Source organism: Crocuta crocuta, unplaced genomic scaffold (assembly GCF_008692635.1).
Source record: "Crocuta crocuta isolate KB4526 unplaced genomic scaffold, BGI_CrCroc_1.0 scaffold273, whole genome shotgun sequence".
Classification (NCBI taxonomy): domain Eukaryota; kingdom Metazoa; phylum Chordata; class Mammalia; order Carnivora; family Hyaenidae; genus Crocuta; species Crocuta crocuta.
The window spans coordinates 3507756-3527976 of record NW_027529425.1 but is presented as its reverse complement, the minus strand read 5'-3'; the positions used below and the strand labels follow the sequence as shown (position 1 = coordinate 3527976).

Sequence of the window (20221 nt, the reverse complement as noted above, 5' to 3'; positions counted from 1 at the left end):
AATACGAAAAAAAAAAAAAAAAAAAAAAAAAAGGCTTCAAGGGTTTCTACGAGAAAGATTGTGTGAGATAGACAGCAGAGACAAATTTTGGGGGGCATTATTCTGTTTACTCAGAGGGCAGTGAGTGAAAATCTTGAGAAGTACTAGGGAAAAATATACCAATTAGTTCTTCAACAGATTAAGGAGATATTTAGTTTTACACTATCAAAAAAAGAGAGTTTTAGGTCGTGCTAAAAAAGCATTGTGCAGACGCTCCAGTTTACCACCGCCTATCCAATTGCTTTATGTGCTGCAACAGGAAGGTTTAAACTAATCGTACAGTTTCCAACAAGCTCTAGGAACGTGTGATACTGAATCATTCACACCGAGCTTCTTGCTGCCACCTCTACTCAGTGATGATGTTCTCTCCCAGGAATGGCTTCTGAGTTAATTTTTGATTCTGAGCCAACGAGCTGAGAATCTATTCTGATCACCAGTACTATCGGGGTAATAAAGTTCAAACTTGAAAACCCTTGCTTTCCTCCCAAATTTCCAGATCAGCAAGATTCCTGGACATGGTTTTTATTCCCTGAAGAATGTGCTTGGTTCAGTTCCAGCATTTGCTCTGAAATCCGATGTGCAGTTAAGAGTTAAGGTAAGTTTTAAATGACACATCTTAGTTCTTCTTTACAGGAAAACCCTTCAGGGAGTCAGGCAAAAAGATGTGGGCACGGTTCTCGGCTCACTCTGAGAAGGTGTTCTCTTCAGCTAGAGGCAGTGGAGGCCCAGGGCAGAGGTCTGTGTGGGTGGCATGCTGGAGTGTGGGGCTCCCGCTGAAACAGCGTGCTCTGTGCTGCTGCTAACGTGTGCTGAGTTGGCATTCTGGTTTCTTCACCAGGCTGCACAGGGCAGGAATTGCATAGTCACACTCTCGTGTTGTCCAAATAGCTAACATTTGCTTTCTACATACTCCTATACTGACTTCTGAACATTTACTTACAATCACCTCAAGTGCCCAGGATTTTACCGGTGACAACGCTACAAATAGGTCTTCCTCAAAGACCCTGGCTGACTCACACAAAGACCCACCAGTTAAGAACTGTACTCTCTGTGGTCCACCATTAACAGAGGCAAACGTATATACTAACGGACCACTGAGGACATATACAGATTCGACCTTTCCTGGAATCTGCAGAGTCCATGTAGAACTGAAAGACAGAAGCTGGAGGTCTTCCTCAAGCTACATGAACCTGACACTCAGCCTCTTCCCTGCACCTGCACAACGAAGGTCTCCCAGGTACACCTCCCGGATCCAGCATGTGCGAGCACAAATTCGGGAACCCAGAGCCAGTGTTACAGAGCTGCCTAGGCAGGCCCAGAGCAGCTCCTCCAAACAGGGTCTGAACCACACATCCGTGTGTCCCACTGGGCCAGCGCGGGCTGCCGAGGACACCCACGCCTGTCCTGGCCTCACGCTGCCCATCAGATGGCACACGTCCCACTCCCTGCTCTCGGACCACGGCTGCCCCGCAGCCGGGCCTAAGTGGGAGGTGTGCTCTCTCCAAGGTTGTCTTCTGCTTTCTCTCTGCAGTGCAGAAGGCACCACAGCTCTACACAAGCTTCGTTGTCCTTTTATGGTAGAAAAATGAGTTGCTTGCCCAGCAGTGGAGCCGAGAGAGATGACAGAACGGAAAGTTGTCATTTGTTGTGGTTCTGGCAGCAAAAGAAGAGAGTGTTCTCCCCTCAGCCACCCGGGGATGGACAGTGGATGGCAGGCATTCAGCGGGGGAAAAGCAGCCTCGGCCCAACTGCTCCCAGAGGCATTCCTCCCTTGCCTGGCCTGCGAGCGGATGTGTTTATTTATGAGCAGTGTCAAGCCTTATTTTGGTGGAAATGCAGTTTTTACAAAACAAGGTATAAAAAGGCTGTTTTGTGTTCCGCTGGAAGCTCTTAACAGAGGTACCCGGGAAAACACGGTTCCAATGAGATCGCATCCAAGGAACGAGCTTCATTTCCTTGCAGGATGAGGCTATGGGACTGGAGACGGGCAGGGAGGTGAGCTTGCTCAGAAGGGGGGAGGGGGGGGCTGCAGCTGTTGCTGAAGGAAGCCCAACCCAGTCCACTGCCTGTCTCTAGCTCTGCTCGGAGGGATGGGGGCGTAGCCTCCAACTCCAGATAAATACATTCCTGGGAAAAATACACCAATATCCAAGTCCCCGGGGTAATAAACAGCAGTTGGTACCACAGGGCCTTAAATTGTTTGCATTTCTGTCAGGAGGCCCACAGAAAAAAAGCAGGCCTCCCAGCAGCTGGGAAAACATGTTGCAAAAGGAGAATTAGGCAATTCTCTGTATGCACATCGGAGTTAGGGAAATTAAGCTTATCTGAGTGAAAGAAATTAAGCTTATCCAACATACTTTCAGCTGGAAAATAAGCCTTTTTAAATGGGTGGGGAAGGAACTTTGTGATGGTTACATGGTTTCCTCCATATTTAAAAGCACCCAAGGACTAAAATATCATGCTAGCCATGGAATGGTAGGGGGTTCACACAGCAGGGGGTGCGCTCCAGAGACAGCCAGCTGGCCTCTGGACATGCGCGCCCAGGATCTGTCCACCGCCAGCCTTGGACTGTCTCTGCCTCTACCATTGCTCTTGACCACTGCTGCCTCTCCCTGTGGTCCCTTGGTCACCCTCGGAAGACCAGTTTCTTCAGGCCAGTCCACTCCCACCAGGGTCTTGCGAAGAAGGGTAAGAGAGTGCTAGCAAACACCCAAAGCACCGCACTAAGGGGCTTTGGGGCTGGAGGCTTTGTTAGCCAAGGACTGCGGGAGCACCGTGCATTCCCAGGTCTCGGGTCACTAGGTCACCAGAAGTGACCAGATATTCCAGCCCTCCTAGTCTCTCCCCCATCACACCCTATTTCATGGCTCTACAAGGCCCGGGCTCCCACCAGAACCCTGATCATACCATCCCTGCATTAGGCTCGCAGCAGCTCCCTGGGGTGTCTGCAACCAGAATCAGGCCTCTGCTCTGCACACCCCTTTGGATCTAAGGGCCACTCCTCCTCCCAGTGTGCACCCCTCCTGCTCTGCACACCCGTCTACCGCTGACCCTTGTTCGGCTCTGCCTGCATCACTCCCTGGCCAGGAATACTGGTCTGCCTGCACCAGTCAGAATCCGTCAGGACGCAGTCAGGCTGAGATCCAGCTCTTCCATGAAGTGTTTCCAGACTGTGCTCAATTAAAATTGAGCCCTCTCCCCGCCCCCCATCCCAGCTCCTTCCAGCAGCCCTTGTCACCATCTTACTAGTGAGCTGTCTGTGTGAGGAGTTGGCCTCCTCGACCTCAACCTCAGGCTAGGGTTGTAGCTGTCTCTCTTCCATTTCTTCAGGCATGGCAGCACTCAGTAAGAATCTGCTGAATGAATGACCAAACTCCCATGAAAGCCAACCAGCCTGTCTTGGCACAAGCCTAGGCTGAGGGAGCAGCTAAGGAACGTGTTCAGAGGAGAGGGAAGAAACGTCAGAGAGGAGAAGGGGCAGGACCTTCCTCAGCTTCCTCCACAGGACGACAGCAAGGCAAAGGGTTTAAGAAACAGAGAGAACTCAGGAGAGAAAGAAGAGCTGCAGGGCAGACAGGGCCACGGTGACAAGAGGGCTTGGGGGCGTGGGGCTTGCCTGGAGAGAAGGCCCATGCTGGAAGAGCTAAGCGGAGGTCAGAGTGGGCACCGGCCTCGGGAGGGAGGCGGCAGCTTTTACAGGAGGAAAGCAAGCCTGGGAGCTAAGAGGACTGTGGCAACAGGAGATGTTTTGAGCAGCAAAATCTCAAAGAGGGGAGAGGAAGGGAAAAGGACAAGCAGGGGTCAAAGGCAAGAGAAGAAAAAATTGTGATCTCTCTCTTTGGGCTAGAATCTGGATCAGCTTCTCACGTACAGGGAGCTTTTCAAATTTAAAATACTTTTCATATGAATTTCTGACTGAAAATAAAACTGAAAAGTGCTTTTAGAGGCTATAGGGATTTGATCTGAGAAACTTTTTAGCCTGTTTCTCTTTGAAAACCAAATGCCAACACCAGTTTTAAAACCCTCAGTATTCTAGAAACCAGGGACTTTGGACTGGAGGGACACTCAAAAGGTCATCTGGTCTCTTTTCTGGCCCTGAAGTTGCACCACCTGCTGGAAGGTACTCCAGAGAAGGGAGCCTGTCCGGGGCGTCCAGCAGGGCCTCGGCCCGGGGATCTGGGCTGCCGGAACAGTCTGCCGGGCTACCGTGTACTCTAGTGGGCCGTCTGGGAACCCTTCCAGGTGGCTCACGTCTTCTTTCTCAGGGAAGCTGGAAAACACCAAGTCACTACCACTCCTATGGAAGAATCCTGTACAGAGACCCCCTCCATGGCTCCCCCCTCCTTTCAGGATGATGAGCCCTTTCACATTTTCCCACAAAGAGCTTTTGACAGTTTCCTATGATGTAACAAATTTTCCTCATCTCTTAAAAAAGTGACAAGGCCACAGAATTGGACATCTGATTAAGGGTCTTTCCAGTTCCCAAGAGTGAGATGCCCTCAAAGGAATAGAGTGGGTAAGAGCACAGGTACAGAAAAGTCAAGTGAAAGCAGATTTTTTAAACATGGTATTTTAAAAATTAACTTTATTAAGAATAAATTTAAATATACAAAAGAGTAGGCAATAAACATGAGTGACGGGTCCCCACATGCCCACCGCTCAGGTTTAATAATGGTCAACTCAAGGCCGATCAGCTTTTTGTACCCCATCTAGCCTTCGAACCTCTCACCCAGTATAATTTTAAGGTGAATCCCGGATGACAAATCCTTTCACTTGTAAGCATTTCAGTTGGTATCTCCAAACAAGGACTGTGAAAACTGGCCCACTGTACCAAAATCACACATGAAACCACACAATGGCGAGTAAGGCAGCCTTGGATTTGACTCCTGATGTTGTCACCTGCTAGCTGTGACTGGACAGAGGAGGAGCAGAAAGTCCCTAAAAGAGGCTGTTGGGAGGAGCTCTGCTGGCAGGCGGCTCAACATCTGCCTGTTGAACTCTGGGGCTGAGGGCCCTCACCCCGCTTCTCAGAGGGCCCTGAGCCCCTGCACAGGCTTTCCAGCACAACGGCACAGAGGCTTGTGGGTGTGCTCCTCCCCTGACCGCGGCAGACTGGACTTAGTTTCTCAGCGCTGATCCTAGTCACCAAGGCCATTCTGTGCCCATTTAATCAAGGCACATTATTGGTGCGTTGTGCAGATGCAGAGCACAAGGTGCCATTCAGTCTCAAGGGATGGCAGGGCTGGCTTCTTCGCCTGTGACAGTGGGGACGAAGGGCAATGGGTTTTGGGCCTGGGTGGTTCATCCCACGCAGAACAGTCAACTGGCCCACAGATACAGACACGCATTTCTAATTATGGTCTGGGAGAAAGCCATGTGGCCTCTGGGAACTAGAGAGGTGACAGAGGCCCTCTTCATTCTCTGTATGTTTGTCTCAAAGTCAGGGAGGACACTGAAGAGTAAAGCGCCATCTACATTACTCAGCCACTCCACAGCAACAGGAAAATGACCTTGAATCCAGCGGCATACCGGAAGCCCCACCCTGTGACAGCTCTGCTCTGGGCTTTAAGCCTCCCTTTTGCTCTCGTCTCCTGTGCCCACATGCCTCCTCCCCAACACAGACACCCACAGGGAGATGGGATGTTTTCACGCTTGTGTTGTCACCATAGCAACCATTTCTCTTCTACCTGCAAGGCTGGAAGCCCTGCAGCGCTCTGTGCCGAGAACGCAGAGGGGACACGAAGGCTCTGTGCTCCAGAACACACACGCATAGCACCGTGCACACACACGCAAACACGTGTGATGCATGCACACACTCCTTCAAGGACACTGCAGTGAGACCACTAAAAACAGGTTTAAATACTGACACCTGGTCACACAACTAGCGACTACACAAAAAGGCCGCAAATGACCATAAAAAGATATTTTGTAGACATCAATTCTTGAGAGATTTTTAAACGCGAGATTTCTGAAGACTGAATCAAAATGCCTCTCTCCTTTGATGAGGCACACACAAAAAAGCCATTAAATTATTTTAACAAAACACATGAAGGCACTAAACAAATGATGTGTGGTTTCCAGACAGAGAGGCACTGAAGGCTTACCATTCTATGGTTTGTGAACGGGGTGAGACTGTGGGGAGTCTGGTAGCAATGGCTCATGGTGGCCACAAAAAACATGAGAAAGAGGTCAGAGTTTCAATTTTAATAAAGTGCCCATACAATCTATTAAAAATTCAGTCTCTTTATATACTACAGACAACACATCTCAGTAGAAACCCGACAACAGAGGAGAACAAGGAGGGATGACCTTTCACTACAAGGTCAGTGAAAGGTGAGCAGCCCCGACCTCTAGGCCTGCCCGCTGCACTGGTGGCGCGTGGGGCAGTCAACACTCCAAGACCAGCACCTTCCCAGGAAGACAAAAAACATAACCAATGAGTCATGGAGACAAACCATGGATTTTTATCTTCACTTTGTGACTAATTCTGACTTCTCCAGCTAAAATGGACTATCATTTTTCTAAGTCCATCCTACATTCATTTCTTTGAATATCATTTTCCGAGATGCCAATTTTTTCAAACAGGGATAATACAACCACCACCACCACCACCACCACCACCACGAGAAATTCAAGAGGAGGGACACAGCAGTGCCGTGGACGAAGCAACTGAGACTGGCAGAGCAGACACACAGGCAGCTTTCATTAGGACACAGCCCTCTCCAGGGTAGCACTGGTCCTTCTCTGAACTTGAACAATGTGGGATCAAGCGACAGCACTCATTTCTTCCAGAATGTATCAGGACAAAATTTAGCTTAAAAAAAACCTATCCCTTTTCCACGGTGGCATGCGAGTAAGAAAATGTTATAAGTACGTGATTTGAAAAACTAAAGTATGTGAGGAGTCATCTCTGGGTCCCCGATGGGACTTCACACCTACCTGCTTGAGGGGAATCCCACACCCTTGTTGTGGCAGCTACTGCACCAACCTGGGAGAAGCTCCTCCTTTCTAGGAACTCCTCACCTGCACCGGCTCACTGCTGGCACCAGTCTCCACCTTCCTCGCATGGCAGGTGCTCTTTCCTAACCTAAGAAGTGCCAGGCTCTGGAGCGAGCGCTTCACCTACATCACGCAGCTCCCTCCTCAGCCCCTGCTTTAGGATGGACGGCTGTTCGGCTGTTCTCGTTTCACAGATTAAAGAACCATGGCTCGGGGAGGGAATGTATTTACCCTAAGTCACAAAGCCAAGAAGTAGAAGAGTGGGAACGAAAGTATGAGCCGATTTAACATCAAAATCCCCGGTCTTAACTACCGCGCCAGACTGTCTCCTGGGCCATAGTGCAGGCGATGGCCACGGGCATCTCGGGGTCCATCTGCGGCCTCACCACACACAGCACGGTGCTGGGTCTGGAGGAGCACATCAACGAATCCCTCCCACCTAACTGTCTTCAAAGGAACTCTCAAAACAGAGAGCTTAGTAATTAAGCCCAGCCAAAGTGCTTGTTCCAAGCTATGCTGACAGAGGAGGGACACAAAGCCTCTTCACTGGGAACAGGAAGCCCTGTGACTGGTCTCCTGGAAGATGGCAACATTTTAACCATCTAGAGCAGCTTGACTAGGTAAGAAAAGAAGCACTGGAATGTTCTCTGGGAGCAAGACACAGTAATGCCCACTTCCTGCGGGTCAAGGAAACAGGGAAATAACCAAGTCGACATGGACAGCCGGGTCTTTCCAGACCTCCTGGGCTCTGAAAGGCACTCCACTACCTGGCGAAGGGGCCGCAGTCGAGCCCTGGGCTTCAAGGGAGGAGTGTGAGGGCTGTGCCAGCCTTCCGGTGGGGCAGCCATGGCAGTGCTGCCCGTGCCCACTTACCGGCCTTCCAGCCTCATCTAAGGGCAAGGGGAGAGGCTGCTGTTTTCACCATTCGGTGCTCATTATCAAGGGATAAAAACGACAAACTGTAGGAATAAAAATTACTCCTGTATGCCTAACAGGAAACAAAAACAACTGTTTTATTCATACTGGCCTTTCCGTTTAACCCACGTGTATGTAAATATACGTGTCTACATATATTACCTTTCCTCCTCATGGGTAGAAATCTACCTCCCTTTCAAGCAAGTGCTGCAAACGACAGCAGATAGGGCACTTACAGGACTTTGATTGCGAAGGCAGGAGAGGAAAAGAGGTAAGCAATATTTACCTTTTGTTGTTTTTATTCTTGGGAACACACAAACACACATGCACACCCACTGAAAGAACGGAGCTCTCTAATCGTAGTGTTAGGTTAAGAGGTCAAATAGTGAAGTGTAATTATCAACCAAAATCTTTCAAGGATCAAGAAGACTATGATGAACAGATTCACTATGCTGTTTGCTATGAGGAACTTTAATAAGTAGAAAATGACAAAAATATTAAGTTCAACACAGAATTAAATCCTAAAATCTCACTGCCATGATGATGCCAGCTCTGCTCTGTGCTTGATGAGAGGGCGGCTGACAGGGACGCTGCCTGGGATCCACTCTGGGATCGTGTCTGAGGTGGGGGGCCTCCCTCTGGGTTCTCACCACTGGGTGATAGCGTCACCCGATTCCACACCTCAGTGGTCACTCGGTACAGTGACTGTGGGGAACTCGGGGAGCCCTGTGAGGCACCTCCCCAGTGCGCCTGCACCCCACTGCAGCCCGAGGTCTTAAGCTATTCAGCAGGAACCCTTGGAAGGAAGTGACTCACCTTGTATGCGGGGCAAGCCCCCCCCCCCCCGAGAGTATTCCCACAGCACCCCGCTCCCTTTGTGGACTTGCATCATGCAGCATGGACTTCCACACCAGTGAATGAGCCCTCATTCTGGAACCTAAAAAATCCTTTTGTTACCCAAACATTTGGTTCCTGTCAACATAACTTCCTCAATAAAGACCCTCCCTGGTAGTGGGAACAAGAGGATCGAGCTTCATTCACATCTAGATAAACATAAATGCCTGTGCTCAGCACAGGAGTCAGCTGACTGGCTGGAGCTCAAATGATAGTGCTGCTAATAAGTGCCAACCGTCCACTGTCACAGCTGGAGCCGCCCTGGCACTGGCAGCTGGGCCAGGCTCATTTACATGCTCTTCACGCAACCATTCAGCTACTGTAGGCGGCTGCAGATGCCTGCCTGTTTTTTTAGCAAAAAACTGGCTCACTGCAGATGTGAATTTTGGTTGTATTTCATTGCTACAGAGTCAATCAATAACACTGAAAGCTACAGAGGGTGGGGCCTGGAAAGCGTAGAAAAAGATGCGTAGGTAAGAGAGATGAGAGACATAGGAAAAGAAAGCAAGAAAGAGACAGGGAAACAAATACATGTGACACTGGGAAGAAACGAGTATTTGCACAGCCACACTCACCCTCTTGGCCTCACTAAGGGACACCAGACCAACTGTTTCTTTCATAGGTCTGTGGACTAAAGTCTCACGGCCTGATGGGTCTCTCACTTCCTGATCACTTACTTCCTGAATATTCTTAAACCTCCACCTTGTGGCCCTGGCTACCATTCTGGAAAGCTCTACATACAAACCTCTGAATTTATGGAGCAAAGCTACGGTTCTGGGAAGGTAGAGAAAGACTCAACAGGGAAACTCTGACCCTAAGAATAAATATTCCAGAAGCATCACTTTGAAATCTCCTTTTATCTAACACTCTGCAGTCCCACACCAAACATCCAATTCATTCCTAGAAGCAGCATGCTGAAAACAAACTGATGAATCCTTTATCTGAAAACACACAGAGCGCTGAGGGCCTGGACAAAAGCATTCCATCACATCAATGAGACAAAGACTCTCCATTTCATCAAAGATACAGGATCTTATTCTCTTCAGGGACTTTGGAGGAATGAGTCCAGGCATTCGAGCCCTTGTCTAGATAAGGCATTAATATAAAGGCCTCATCTCAGAGTGACAAGTTCCTGGAAATCTAACTGGAGTTGAGATTACTGGCAAAGATGCTGCAATGAGGAAGCACATGCCCTTAGTCTCATGTGGGCCAAACTCAGTTTGTGGCTCATTTCTTAAAACACTAGCAACCCTCAAGGATTAACGGTTGGTTTAGCCATCTAGCTGAAAAGAAAAGACATCATAAGGAGAATCTGTGTAAGTGAAAAGGTCAAAACATATGTTCTAAAAACACTGACATCTTTGAGGTTGCACTTTGAATGCGCACAGTGGTTTGCTTTGGTACTAAGCCCAAAAGAATTCTGTCAATTCTGCTTAGGAGACAGTGTCTTGCTGACTGACATATTTTTGAAATTCTCCATAGAAAACCCTTCCTTGTGGAGTATCCATGCCACCTAGTGGTGACTCTCCATAGCGCTTGATAAGGACGGACCAGCTTGGTCCTAATGGTAAGCTCTCCCTGCAGCAGGTGCCCAAGAGACTTTATGGGCCAACCTCTGCAGACCTCACTCCAGTGGCAGAAGGCGCATGCTATCATCTGCCGGGCGGGTCAAGTTCTGTTGAAGTGCACTGTAATTGATAACGGCTGCCTTACGATGCACTCTTTTTACTGGCAAACATTACTAACAGACATGAAAAGACCTGAATAAATGGAAACACATACTCTGATGTTGGTAGGACTCAACACTTTAAAGATAATAATTTCCCCAAACTCATCTATGAATTTGAAGAGATAAGATTCTAAATCAAAATGCTATCAACATTTCCTAACTCCTGTCACCTATTTCCTGAATGCCCCACCACAGGCCTGCTGTGTTCCCAGCCGCGTTCTCTGTCCCTGGGGCTTCCTCCTTTCAATGCTTCTTACCCGACTACCAAAATTTTCCTCTAATCTAGATCTCACCTGGTGTTTCTGACTCTAGCACTTTCCAAGTTAATTACTGAGCATTTATCATATGCCAGGCATTAGCAAAACATACACATACTGAATCCCCCTATCCTCAAAACTCTGCATGCCCAAAACAGAATTGGCCTTCTTCTCTCCTGGAATCTTTTTCTATTCTATTTTCAATTGTGTGTGAATAGCATCTTCACCCACTTAGGGGCCCAAACCAGAGAAGTGAGTCATCTGGAGTTCTTCCCACCCCCACAGTCAGAGTATCTCCTTCTAATCCAATCTCCCCATTATCTGTCAAATCTCCTCCTTTTCTCCATACCCATAGTCCATCTTGGTTCTCATGATGTGTATTGGTCAGGACGTGCTAGGTTATGTTGGCGGAACAAACTCAAACTCCAGTAGCTCAAACAGAGACTTATTTCTACATGTCCATCTTGGCAGATGGAAAAGAGACAACAAACCATTAGATCTCTCTCTCCTGTGTTTAAAAAAGCCTCATGAAATCTATCCTATTAACAAATCTTACAGTATCAATAACTACATATGCACGGTTGTACAGCAGATCTCCAGAATATTTGCATATTGCGTGACCGAAATTTTATACCCACTGCATGGCAGCTTCCTATCCCCCTCCCCAGCCTCTGGCAGCCACCGTTCTACTTTCTGCTTCTGCAAGTGACTACATACCTCCAGTATTGTCCTTTTGTGATGGGCTTATCTCATTAGTATAATATTTTCAAGGTTCATCCATGTTGCAGCATGACAGGATGTCTTTCTTTTCTTTTCTTTGAGAGAGAGCGCGTGCAAGCAAGCGCATGCACACTTGAGGAGCGGAGGGAGGGAGGGAGAGAATACTAAGAAGGCTCTACACTCAGCATGGAGCCTGATGCAGAGCCCCTGCAGGGCTTGATCTCACAACTGTGAGGTCATGACCTGAGCCAAAATCAAGAGTTGGACGCTCAACCCACCCATCCAGACACCCCAGGACTACTACTACTACTTTTTTTTTTTTAAATCCTGAATAATGTTCCATTGTATGGATACAGACTTCCTTTAGTCATTCATCCATGGATGGACATTTAGGTTGTTTCCCTATCTTGGCTACTGTGAACAATAATGCAATGAACATGAGTACAAATATCTTTTCAAGATCCTGTTTCCAATTCTTTCGGACAAATACTCAGAAGCAGGATTCCTAGATTGTATGGTAGTTTAATTTTTTAAAGACTTTATTAAGTAATCTCCACACATGAGGCTCAAACTCACTACTCCATGATCAAAAGTCAGATGTTCCATCAACCGAACCAGTTGGGCGCCCCTATTTTTAAATTTTTGGAGGACATTTCATGCTGTTTTCGATAGGGATGTACCATTTTACATGCCCATCAACAATGCACAATGGTTTTAATTTCTTAAAAAAGAAACACATCTTTGTCAACACTTGTTATTTTCTTTTTCCTTTTTGTGAAAGTGACCATCCTAGTAGATGTGAAGTGATCTCACTGGGGTTTTGATTTGCATTTCCCTGATGATTAGTTATGTTGAGCATCTTTTCAAATACCTGTTGGCCATCTGTATGTCTTCTTTGGAAAAAACTGTGTATTCAAGTTTTTTGTTCATGTTTAAAAATTTTTTAATGTTTATTTTTGAGAGAAAGAGAGAGAGACAGAGAGAGAGAGAGAGCATGAGTAGGGGAAGGGGAGAGAGAGGGAGACACAGAATGTGAAGCAGGCTCCAGGCTCTGAGCTGTCAGCACAGAGCCTGATGTGGGGCTTAAACTCACAAACTGTGAGATCATGACCTGAGCTGAAGTTGGACACTTAACCAACTGAGCCATCCAGGAGCACGGGGCCATTATTTTTTCAAATAAACTTTCTTTTTCTTTCTTCTTCTTCTGAAACTCTTATAGGATATAAACTGTTTCCCTTGATGGTGTCCCTCGCATTTGTCTCTTAAGCTTTCCTTGTTCTTCATTTGTTTTTTTCTTTTTGCTCTTCTGACTAGGTAATTGCAAATGACCTATCTTTGAGTTTACTGGTTCTTTCTTCCGCTTAGTCAAACTGGATGCTGAATCCCTTGAATGAAATTGTCTGACAGTTACTGTATTCTTCAGCTCCAAATTTTGTTGGGACTCTTCTCTGTATTTTCTCTTTGTTGATACTCTCATTTTGTTCACGTATCATTTTCCTGAGCTTGTTTCACAGCTTTATGATTATTTTGAATTCTTTGACAGGTAATTCACATACCTCCCTTTCTATAGGATCCTTTCTGGAGATCTACTTTGTTCCTTTGGTTGGACCATGTTTTTCTTGTGCCTTGTTACTTTGTGGTAGGATCCAGACATTTAAAGCAACTGTCTCCTCTCCCAGTCTCCACACACTGGCTTTGTACAGGGAAAGACCTTTACCAATCAGCCTAGCTATAGACTCTGGGAGCCTATGGACAGCCCTGGAATTAAGTGTGGATAGGTCTGGAATTAAGTGTGAATTCCCAATTAGAGAGTTTTGCCAGTTTTGCCTGCAATTTCTTTCTCCCTCTGGTGTCTGACTGTAGTACTGCAGGTTCTCTGGAGCTGGTATAAACTGTCTGGCTCCTTGTTCTCAGCAGCCCCCAGGAATCTAGAGTATAGTGGGCCTCATCAATGCTGAGCTGGGCAAGAGAGAAACAGTCCCTTAAATCTTATGTACATCATGTGTATGTATTCCATAAGTCTAGCTTCTTTCACTCAAAATTGCACAGGCAAGTCATTCACGCTCTCACATAGATAGTGGTTTTACTTTATGATAGTATATTCATGAATATATCACAATGTATCACAAAGGGAACCTCCTTCCCCAAGAAGCTAGAACACTGGGTGCATGCTCCACTCTTCCTTTCCCTGAGGGAGAGGCCAAGCTGCCTTTGTTCTCAGCCACCTCCAACCTGGTGCCCCTTCCTGTCAGTGGTTAGATTCAGGAAAGACAGAAGCCAGCCCCTTGGGTAGCTGCCCAAGAAGTGTGAATACCAGATATATGTTCCAGTCTTCCCCTTCCTTCTTCCAGGGGGGAAGTTAGGGTTTAGGGGTTTCCTGTATGTACAGGTGGGAGGGCTCAGGCAACAAAGTTCCATGAATGTTCCTACAGGCTTCATTCAATGCAGCTGGCTTTGCACTGACTGGCATGAGGAAGCCTCTTAACTGGTTTCTAAATTTCTCCCAAAGGGAAGTGGTCAGCTCAGAGCCTGGAGCCTGCTTCAGATTCTGTGTCTCCCTCTCTCTCTGCCTCTCCCCCACTCATGCTGTTTCCCTCTGTCTCAATAATAAATAAACATTAAAAAATTTTTTTTAAACAAAGGGAACTGGTCTGTGTACTGTCGATCAATGTTTCTGTAAGGGGGCATGGAGGGTCTGGCGCTGCAGACTGTGCCATCTTGTTGACGTTACCCCAAATCATGTTTTTACCACTTTTCCTGCAAAAGTGACTGATTTCAGACTGACATTTCATTGACCAAAAGAAGCTACATGACCACCTCCAAGTTCAACAGGACGCATATATCCCTTCCACAGAGAGGAAGTGAAATACATGATGTTTCTGCATCAGAAAAAAACTTTTTTTTTTTTAAAGTAGGCTTCATGCCTAGTGTGGAGTCCAACGAGGGGCTTGAACTCACAAACCTGAGATCAAGATCTGAGCTGAGATTGTGAGCCGGATGCTTAACTGACTGATTCACCCAGGCGCCCCTCTGCTTCAGAGCTTAAAAGCCACTGGAAGACTTTCACTGACATCTCAGGCTGGAGGTTCTCAGGACACTCAGAGGACACTGCCGGGCACATGAGCAGAACGGAGTTTGGAGATTATGGCTGCAACTTCGGCCTTCCAAACTGTGTACGAATGCTTTTATTGGCAAGGTCTCATCTGGAATGCTATCAGGAAATGTGGTTCCAGCTCCATCTTAGCAATTCACGAAGACTCCTCAGTCAGTGGCAGTGATGTGCATCTTTCAGCTGCACAACCGCCAGAGAGGCTCCCGGCTACCTCAGTCCTCTTGTCCCCCTTCCTCTATTGGCCCAACCCCGCCCAGTCTGTAAGCCTTTAGTATGCTACTGTTCCTCTCAGACCTAGAATATTCCAACTTCTTCAGGTCCCCCATGCCCCTACCTTTCCTTCCCTTGGCTCCTTGGGCCTCCACAGGCATTACAGTGCTGGGCGCACAGGAAGCACACAGGGCAGGTAGGTACTACACTTAGTTCCAAAAGCCAGAGACTGTTGGGAAGACTGTTATAGTAACAGCCTGCAGTGGGGATAAATTATTACACGGACGCACTGGTTCTAAGAACATATTTAGAATTACACAGAAACGTGGATGCTGAAAACAAAGGAAATAACGTTTAGTCCACTAGTTTAGTTTCTTCTTCCTTTTCCAATAACTACTTTCATTTCTTTCCTCCCCCATAAGGCAGAAATGTTATAATGTTTAACTTTTGTCATACTCTTCTCTTTAAAGTTGACTCCATGCCCAGCGCGAAGCCTAGTGCAGGGTTTGAACTCATGATCCTGAGATCAAGACCTGAGCTGAGGTCAAGAGATGGACACTTATCTGACTGAGACGCCCAGGTGTCCCTCTGATTGTGTTATTTTAGAAAAATGGCTTAAAAATACTTCTCTAGCTTGATGCCCATATTTATTAAAAATTCTAAGTGGTTTGTAAATAGCTGACACATTTTAAAACACTCAGTTCACAGAGAAGTATAGTTTAAAACAAACAATTTCAACCGCAAGGTGACTAGATGGCTTTGGGCTCACCGACACAATCAGATCTTATGAGAAGTTAGTGAATAATACCAGATGTGGTAGAGATGCTGCCATGATGCCCAGGCCTTTAAAGAAATATCACTTGGACTTCGAAAACCACAGGAAGAGAGAGAGAGAGAGGGAATGAATGTGTGTGTGCGCGTGCACACAGGGGAAGTATATGAGCACAGCAGGTTAGTGAAAAGAGCAATCGAGAAAAATGCTGGCCCAGTGGAAAAAACAAGATATCCTTCACATGTGACGATAATATAGGAAGAAGGCATAAAACAGAGATCCAGAGGTTTGTGACTGGAGTTCCACACCTGTAACCAAGTCAACCATGATTCACAAGTACTGACCTTCATTTGCTTTCATGAAAAGCAGAGCACACAAATCCTTCTCACGGGTCAGTATGCAGACAACCAGCAGCTATCTGGGCTGTGAGCATCATCCACAACACCATAATTCATATATGAATACGGAAAACCATGTGCCCCCCTACCTTTCGGCAGCGAGGATTGGGACAGCTGAACCTCTTCACGTCACTGTCCAACAGGGCAGGAAAGCTACAGGAGGGGCACCTGCAGTCAAAACAGCAGAGGGAATACGGCTCAGAATATGAAAGCCTGACATGGCTCCGGTCCCATCAGCATGCGGTTTTCAGCTGGACAGCCGTATCTCCTGACTTTTAATGAAAACATGGACTGAGGTTCTCCACCGTGCTGGCTCTTACCAGGAAATGTGGGTGCCACTTTGAGTCCTGCCTCAGTGTAAACCACTCCGTAAACGCACGCGTTCTACCTCTGGGAGAATGCCTCACACATGTCATCTCTTCCCCAGGCCCCCCAACCCAATGTGTAATGATGGTGCTTATAAACCTAGTGATTAGAGGTGCCAAGGAATGTGATTAAAAACGTGAAATGCAGATTTTCCATTAGTAAAATTATTCTGTTACCGCTCTGGAGAAAATGCCAGAAGACATGGAAGATCCAGCCTTGTTACAGAAGTTTCATCATCTGATGACAGTGGTTAGGCAGTCTTCCTAATGGGGAATGAGCTGACAGATGACAAGCTCCGTCTCAGAGGACTCACCTGACAAGCTCATCGGCATATGCGGCAGCCACTTCTTCTTCCGCTTTCCGCTCGTAGTATTTATATAGGATGGTCTGGGGAAGCACCTTCTCCAGTTCACTGGCTGGGAATGAACACGTACAACTGCCCTCCATGCAGCTGAGCTCTGACTAGAATTGCAGGGTCAGGAGGCAAAGAAGAAAAAGAAAAGAAAACTCAACCAAGTTTTTAGAAAAACAAAGGTCTCAGTGGTTCAATGCATCCTGCAATGGGAAGCAAGTAAAAGTGGTTAAGAACGAGATCACACTCAAAAATAAGGAAAGCATGAATAAACCCCACGAAGTCCATCTCTGGTGGCACCAGGGGGCCTGTCACGGTCCAAACCACAGTGATATAGAGAGTGATGAGGAAGGACACAGAGCAGTGTCTGAAAAGGAGGGATTTGTGGGAGTTGAACTGCTTCCCTCCACAGGCTCAGAAAAGGTTGGAGGTCGAGACGCCATGGGAGGCGGAGGTGAGTGGTACAAGGGACACAGATTAAAACTCTTACAAGAGAAAGGACAATGGCCTCCGGGACGGCTGCACCAGGGGGCCCTGGGTGTTGTCTCCAATGCCCCCAGCAGCTCACTGAGTCCTTCCCACATCACATCACCTCCTCTTCTGCTCTCGCATCCATTTTTAAGGACCCCTGTGATGACATTGCCTGCCTGGATAATGCAGGATAATCTCTCCATTTCAAAGCCACCTAACTAGCAACCTTAGTTCCCCTATGCCACGTAGGTGACAGTCCAGAGGCTCTGGGAGGAGGATGTGGATGTCTCTGGGGAGGCCATCATTCTGCCTGCCACACCGCTCTGCTCCCGTTACTCTGTTCTTGACTAAATTTTAAGTGACTTTAGAATAACCGAGGCTAGTGGTTTGATTATTGGTTGGGCATTCACGAAAAGCAATTTTGGTTTTCAGGTGTTTGTTAAGACAACGAAACTCCTTTCCACACCATGTTATGCTAGTGTCAAGAGACGCCAACTTTGGGCAGAGAAATATGATCTTGTATAGTAATTCATTTATTTTCTAAAGACTTCAAGGTTCTTTTTTTTTTTTTTTAAGTTTACTTATTTAAATAACCTCTACACCTAAAGTGGAGCCCAAACTCACAAGCCCAAGATCTAGAGTCACATGTTCTTCAGACAGAACCAGCCAGGCGCCCAACAATCATTTTAATGCAACTATAAAATTCGTTAAAAATTTTATTTAAAAACAAACAAACAAACAAACAACCCCGACAATGCACTCTTATATATTCAAATAGCTGCAAGGACCTCTGAGTTCAGGCTTTGTGTTATTAACATGAAGATGGGTGAGGGAGGTGCTCCTGGCGCAGAGAGGGCAGAGCGAGGCCACTCCCCGAGAGGAAACTTGCCGTGCTCATGACCCAGTCACTGCAAGCAGGGAGGCGCCCTACACATGCTAGTGTGTCTCCATGGTTCCCCCCACCCCAAACGGTCACTCCACGAGGCATTTACACCAGTTTGAAGGGTGTCGCACACTCCCCGAACACCTTGCATGCATGGACCTGTCACATGTTCTCACCTTCCCAGATCCAAAGACAGCCTCTTGGGCGTATCTGATGAGACACTCTTTGCAGAACAAGTGTGCGTCCGCACACTGCGTCAGCTCCTCAAATGGAAACTCCCCGTAGCAGCAGCGGCATTCGATCAGCTGGCCGTCCTGCGGGCCGTCAGAGACATGTGTGAGACGCCCTGCGCGGGAGTGGAGGGGCAGCTGTGGGCCACGGTCCCCCAGCCCTGAACATGTTCTGAGGTAAAAAGTAACCTTCAGATGCCATCAAACAATGACGAGCTGTTCTTTGCTCCATAAATCTGGCCTGAGATGCTAATACAAATACTAATCACCTATACCTGAGCCTGGGAGAATTTTCATGAATTTTTATTCTTTGGAAGCAGCCTCTGTACAAAGTTACCGTATCAGGAAGTCCACGCTGCCAGCAGAGGGAGAATACCTAGGCTCAGACGATGACATGATCACACGAGTCAGGGACAAGTGGCATGAAGGATGTTATCGCAAAAAGCTTCCAAAGTTGCATTTTGCTCTCTTGTCAGAAGGCAGGAGTGTGAGGGGCTGTATCTGAGTCCACGCTGTATCTGCAGGGACCCCTGGAACCAGCTAGCGCAGCAACCTCTGGTGCCGTGAGGACCGTTAACTCGTTCCTCTCAATAATGGTGGAGACAGAGGCAGCCACCGGTCCATTCCCTCCGTGCTAGAAAAGGCCGCTACTTGAGGACAGCAGAGAGCGTACAAGTGACCTGGTCCTCAGGTTAGACACAGTGTTTCCTTCTAGCCCTTTGGCACCGGAATTCTGTATTTTCCTCTAAAAGTCTATCTAACGGATTCCAGGCAATGTCTTTCAAGGCAAACGATTCTGCGTTCTCTTTGCTTCAATTCTGACCCAGCCTGGGATCAAGAGTGTTGACCATGGTTCAGGTCCCTGACTGCAAGTCGGCTGAACCACCAAAGTCAGTAGATCAACAGTAGATCATATAGAACCAGTTTGCCATTGGGAAACACCATAAAGAAACATCACGTAAATACCCAGAATAAACGAATTTGTGAGATTTTTAACTACCTTTTGATACTGTTCTTCATTCATCTGCAGGGCAAGCAGGAAGTCTTCATGCTGGGAACAAAAATAATATATGCCGATGTAATTTAGTGAAGATGCCACAACCCCCTAGCATTTACTTTCATACTTTTCAATTACAAAAAAATCATCTCTTCAGTTACACAGTTCAGTAGTTTAAAAAGTCACCTCAGAGTAAATTTAAATTGCACCAGAAAGCTAAATATTAAAAAGAAACCCAGGAAATAAGAAAATCTGGGGGAATCTTTCTTATATGTGACTCAAAATGTGGAAGGAAGAAGGGAAGACATGGGTACACAAAACACTTGTGAACAGCAAAGACTAGCGCAGGCAAACTAGCGTGAACGGGCCACGACCTAGTCTGACCCGGTGTTTTGTTGGCATGGCTGGAGCGGCACAGGCACTCTGTGCACACAACCACTATGGGTGACACCTGGCACCAAAGGACAGTTATGTGAACATTTACCCTCTGTGAGCATCAGTTGCACTGCCAGGAATGTATCCCCAGGATGCTCTGGGGCAAAAACGGGAAATGAGGTATACATGAGGGATTTCCCACAGCAACACCTTGAGTGTCCATCAAGGGGAACCGCCAAATCAAACAGCGGTAATGCAGAAAACTGCACAGCAGGTGGTTTTAAAAAGGAAAGAAGAGTCTCTGGCTTGTGAGTGGTGAGCAGTATACACTGTTGGGTTTAAAGGCAAGAGGGCAGAAAAGTGTGCCACCGTTCAGGTAAGAAAGCAAAAACCATAGAAAATAACCTCCTCTAAATTTCTTTAAAAAATTTTTTTAATGTTTTATTTCTTAATTTTTTTTTTTTTTTTTTTTTTTTTTTTTTTTGTTTTTTTTTTTTTGTGA

The 20221-nt window shown here is 46.9% G+C and overlaps 1 protein-coding gene across 7 annotated transcripts in view; it reads right to left on the bottom strand.

The window, feature by feature from the left end:
- The window catches only part of RNF216 (ring finger protein 216), a 138593-nt gene that overhangs the window by 70716 nt on the left and 47656 nt on the right, over positions 1-20221 (bottom strand). For 6 of the 7 annotated variants that reach the window (XM_077758751.1, XM_077758752.1, XM_077758753.1 and 3 more), the window contains exons 9-12: positions 19348-19398; positions 18294-18431; positions 16725-16873; positions 16135-16213 (exon numbers count right to left, since the gene is read on the bottom strand). In XM_077758751.1, coding sequence (XP_077614877.1) covers positions 16135-16213; positions 16725-16873; positions 18294-18431; positions 19348-19398 — 417 coding nt within the window. Of the gene's footprint in view, positions 1-6289; positions 6448-16134; positions 16214-16724; positions 16874-18293; positions 18432-19347; positions 19399-20221 lie in introns of those variants that run through there. The other variant, XM_077758757.1, reaches the window with a different exon arrangement.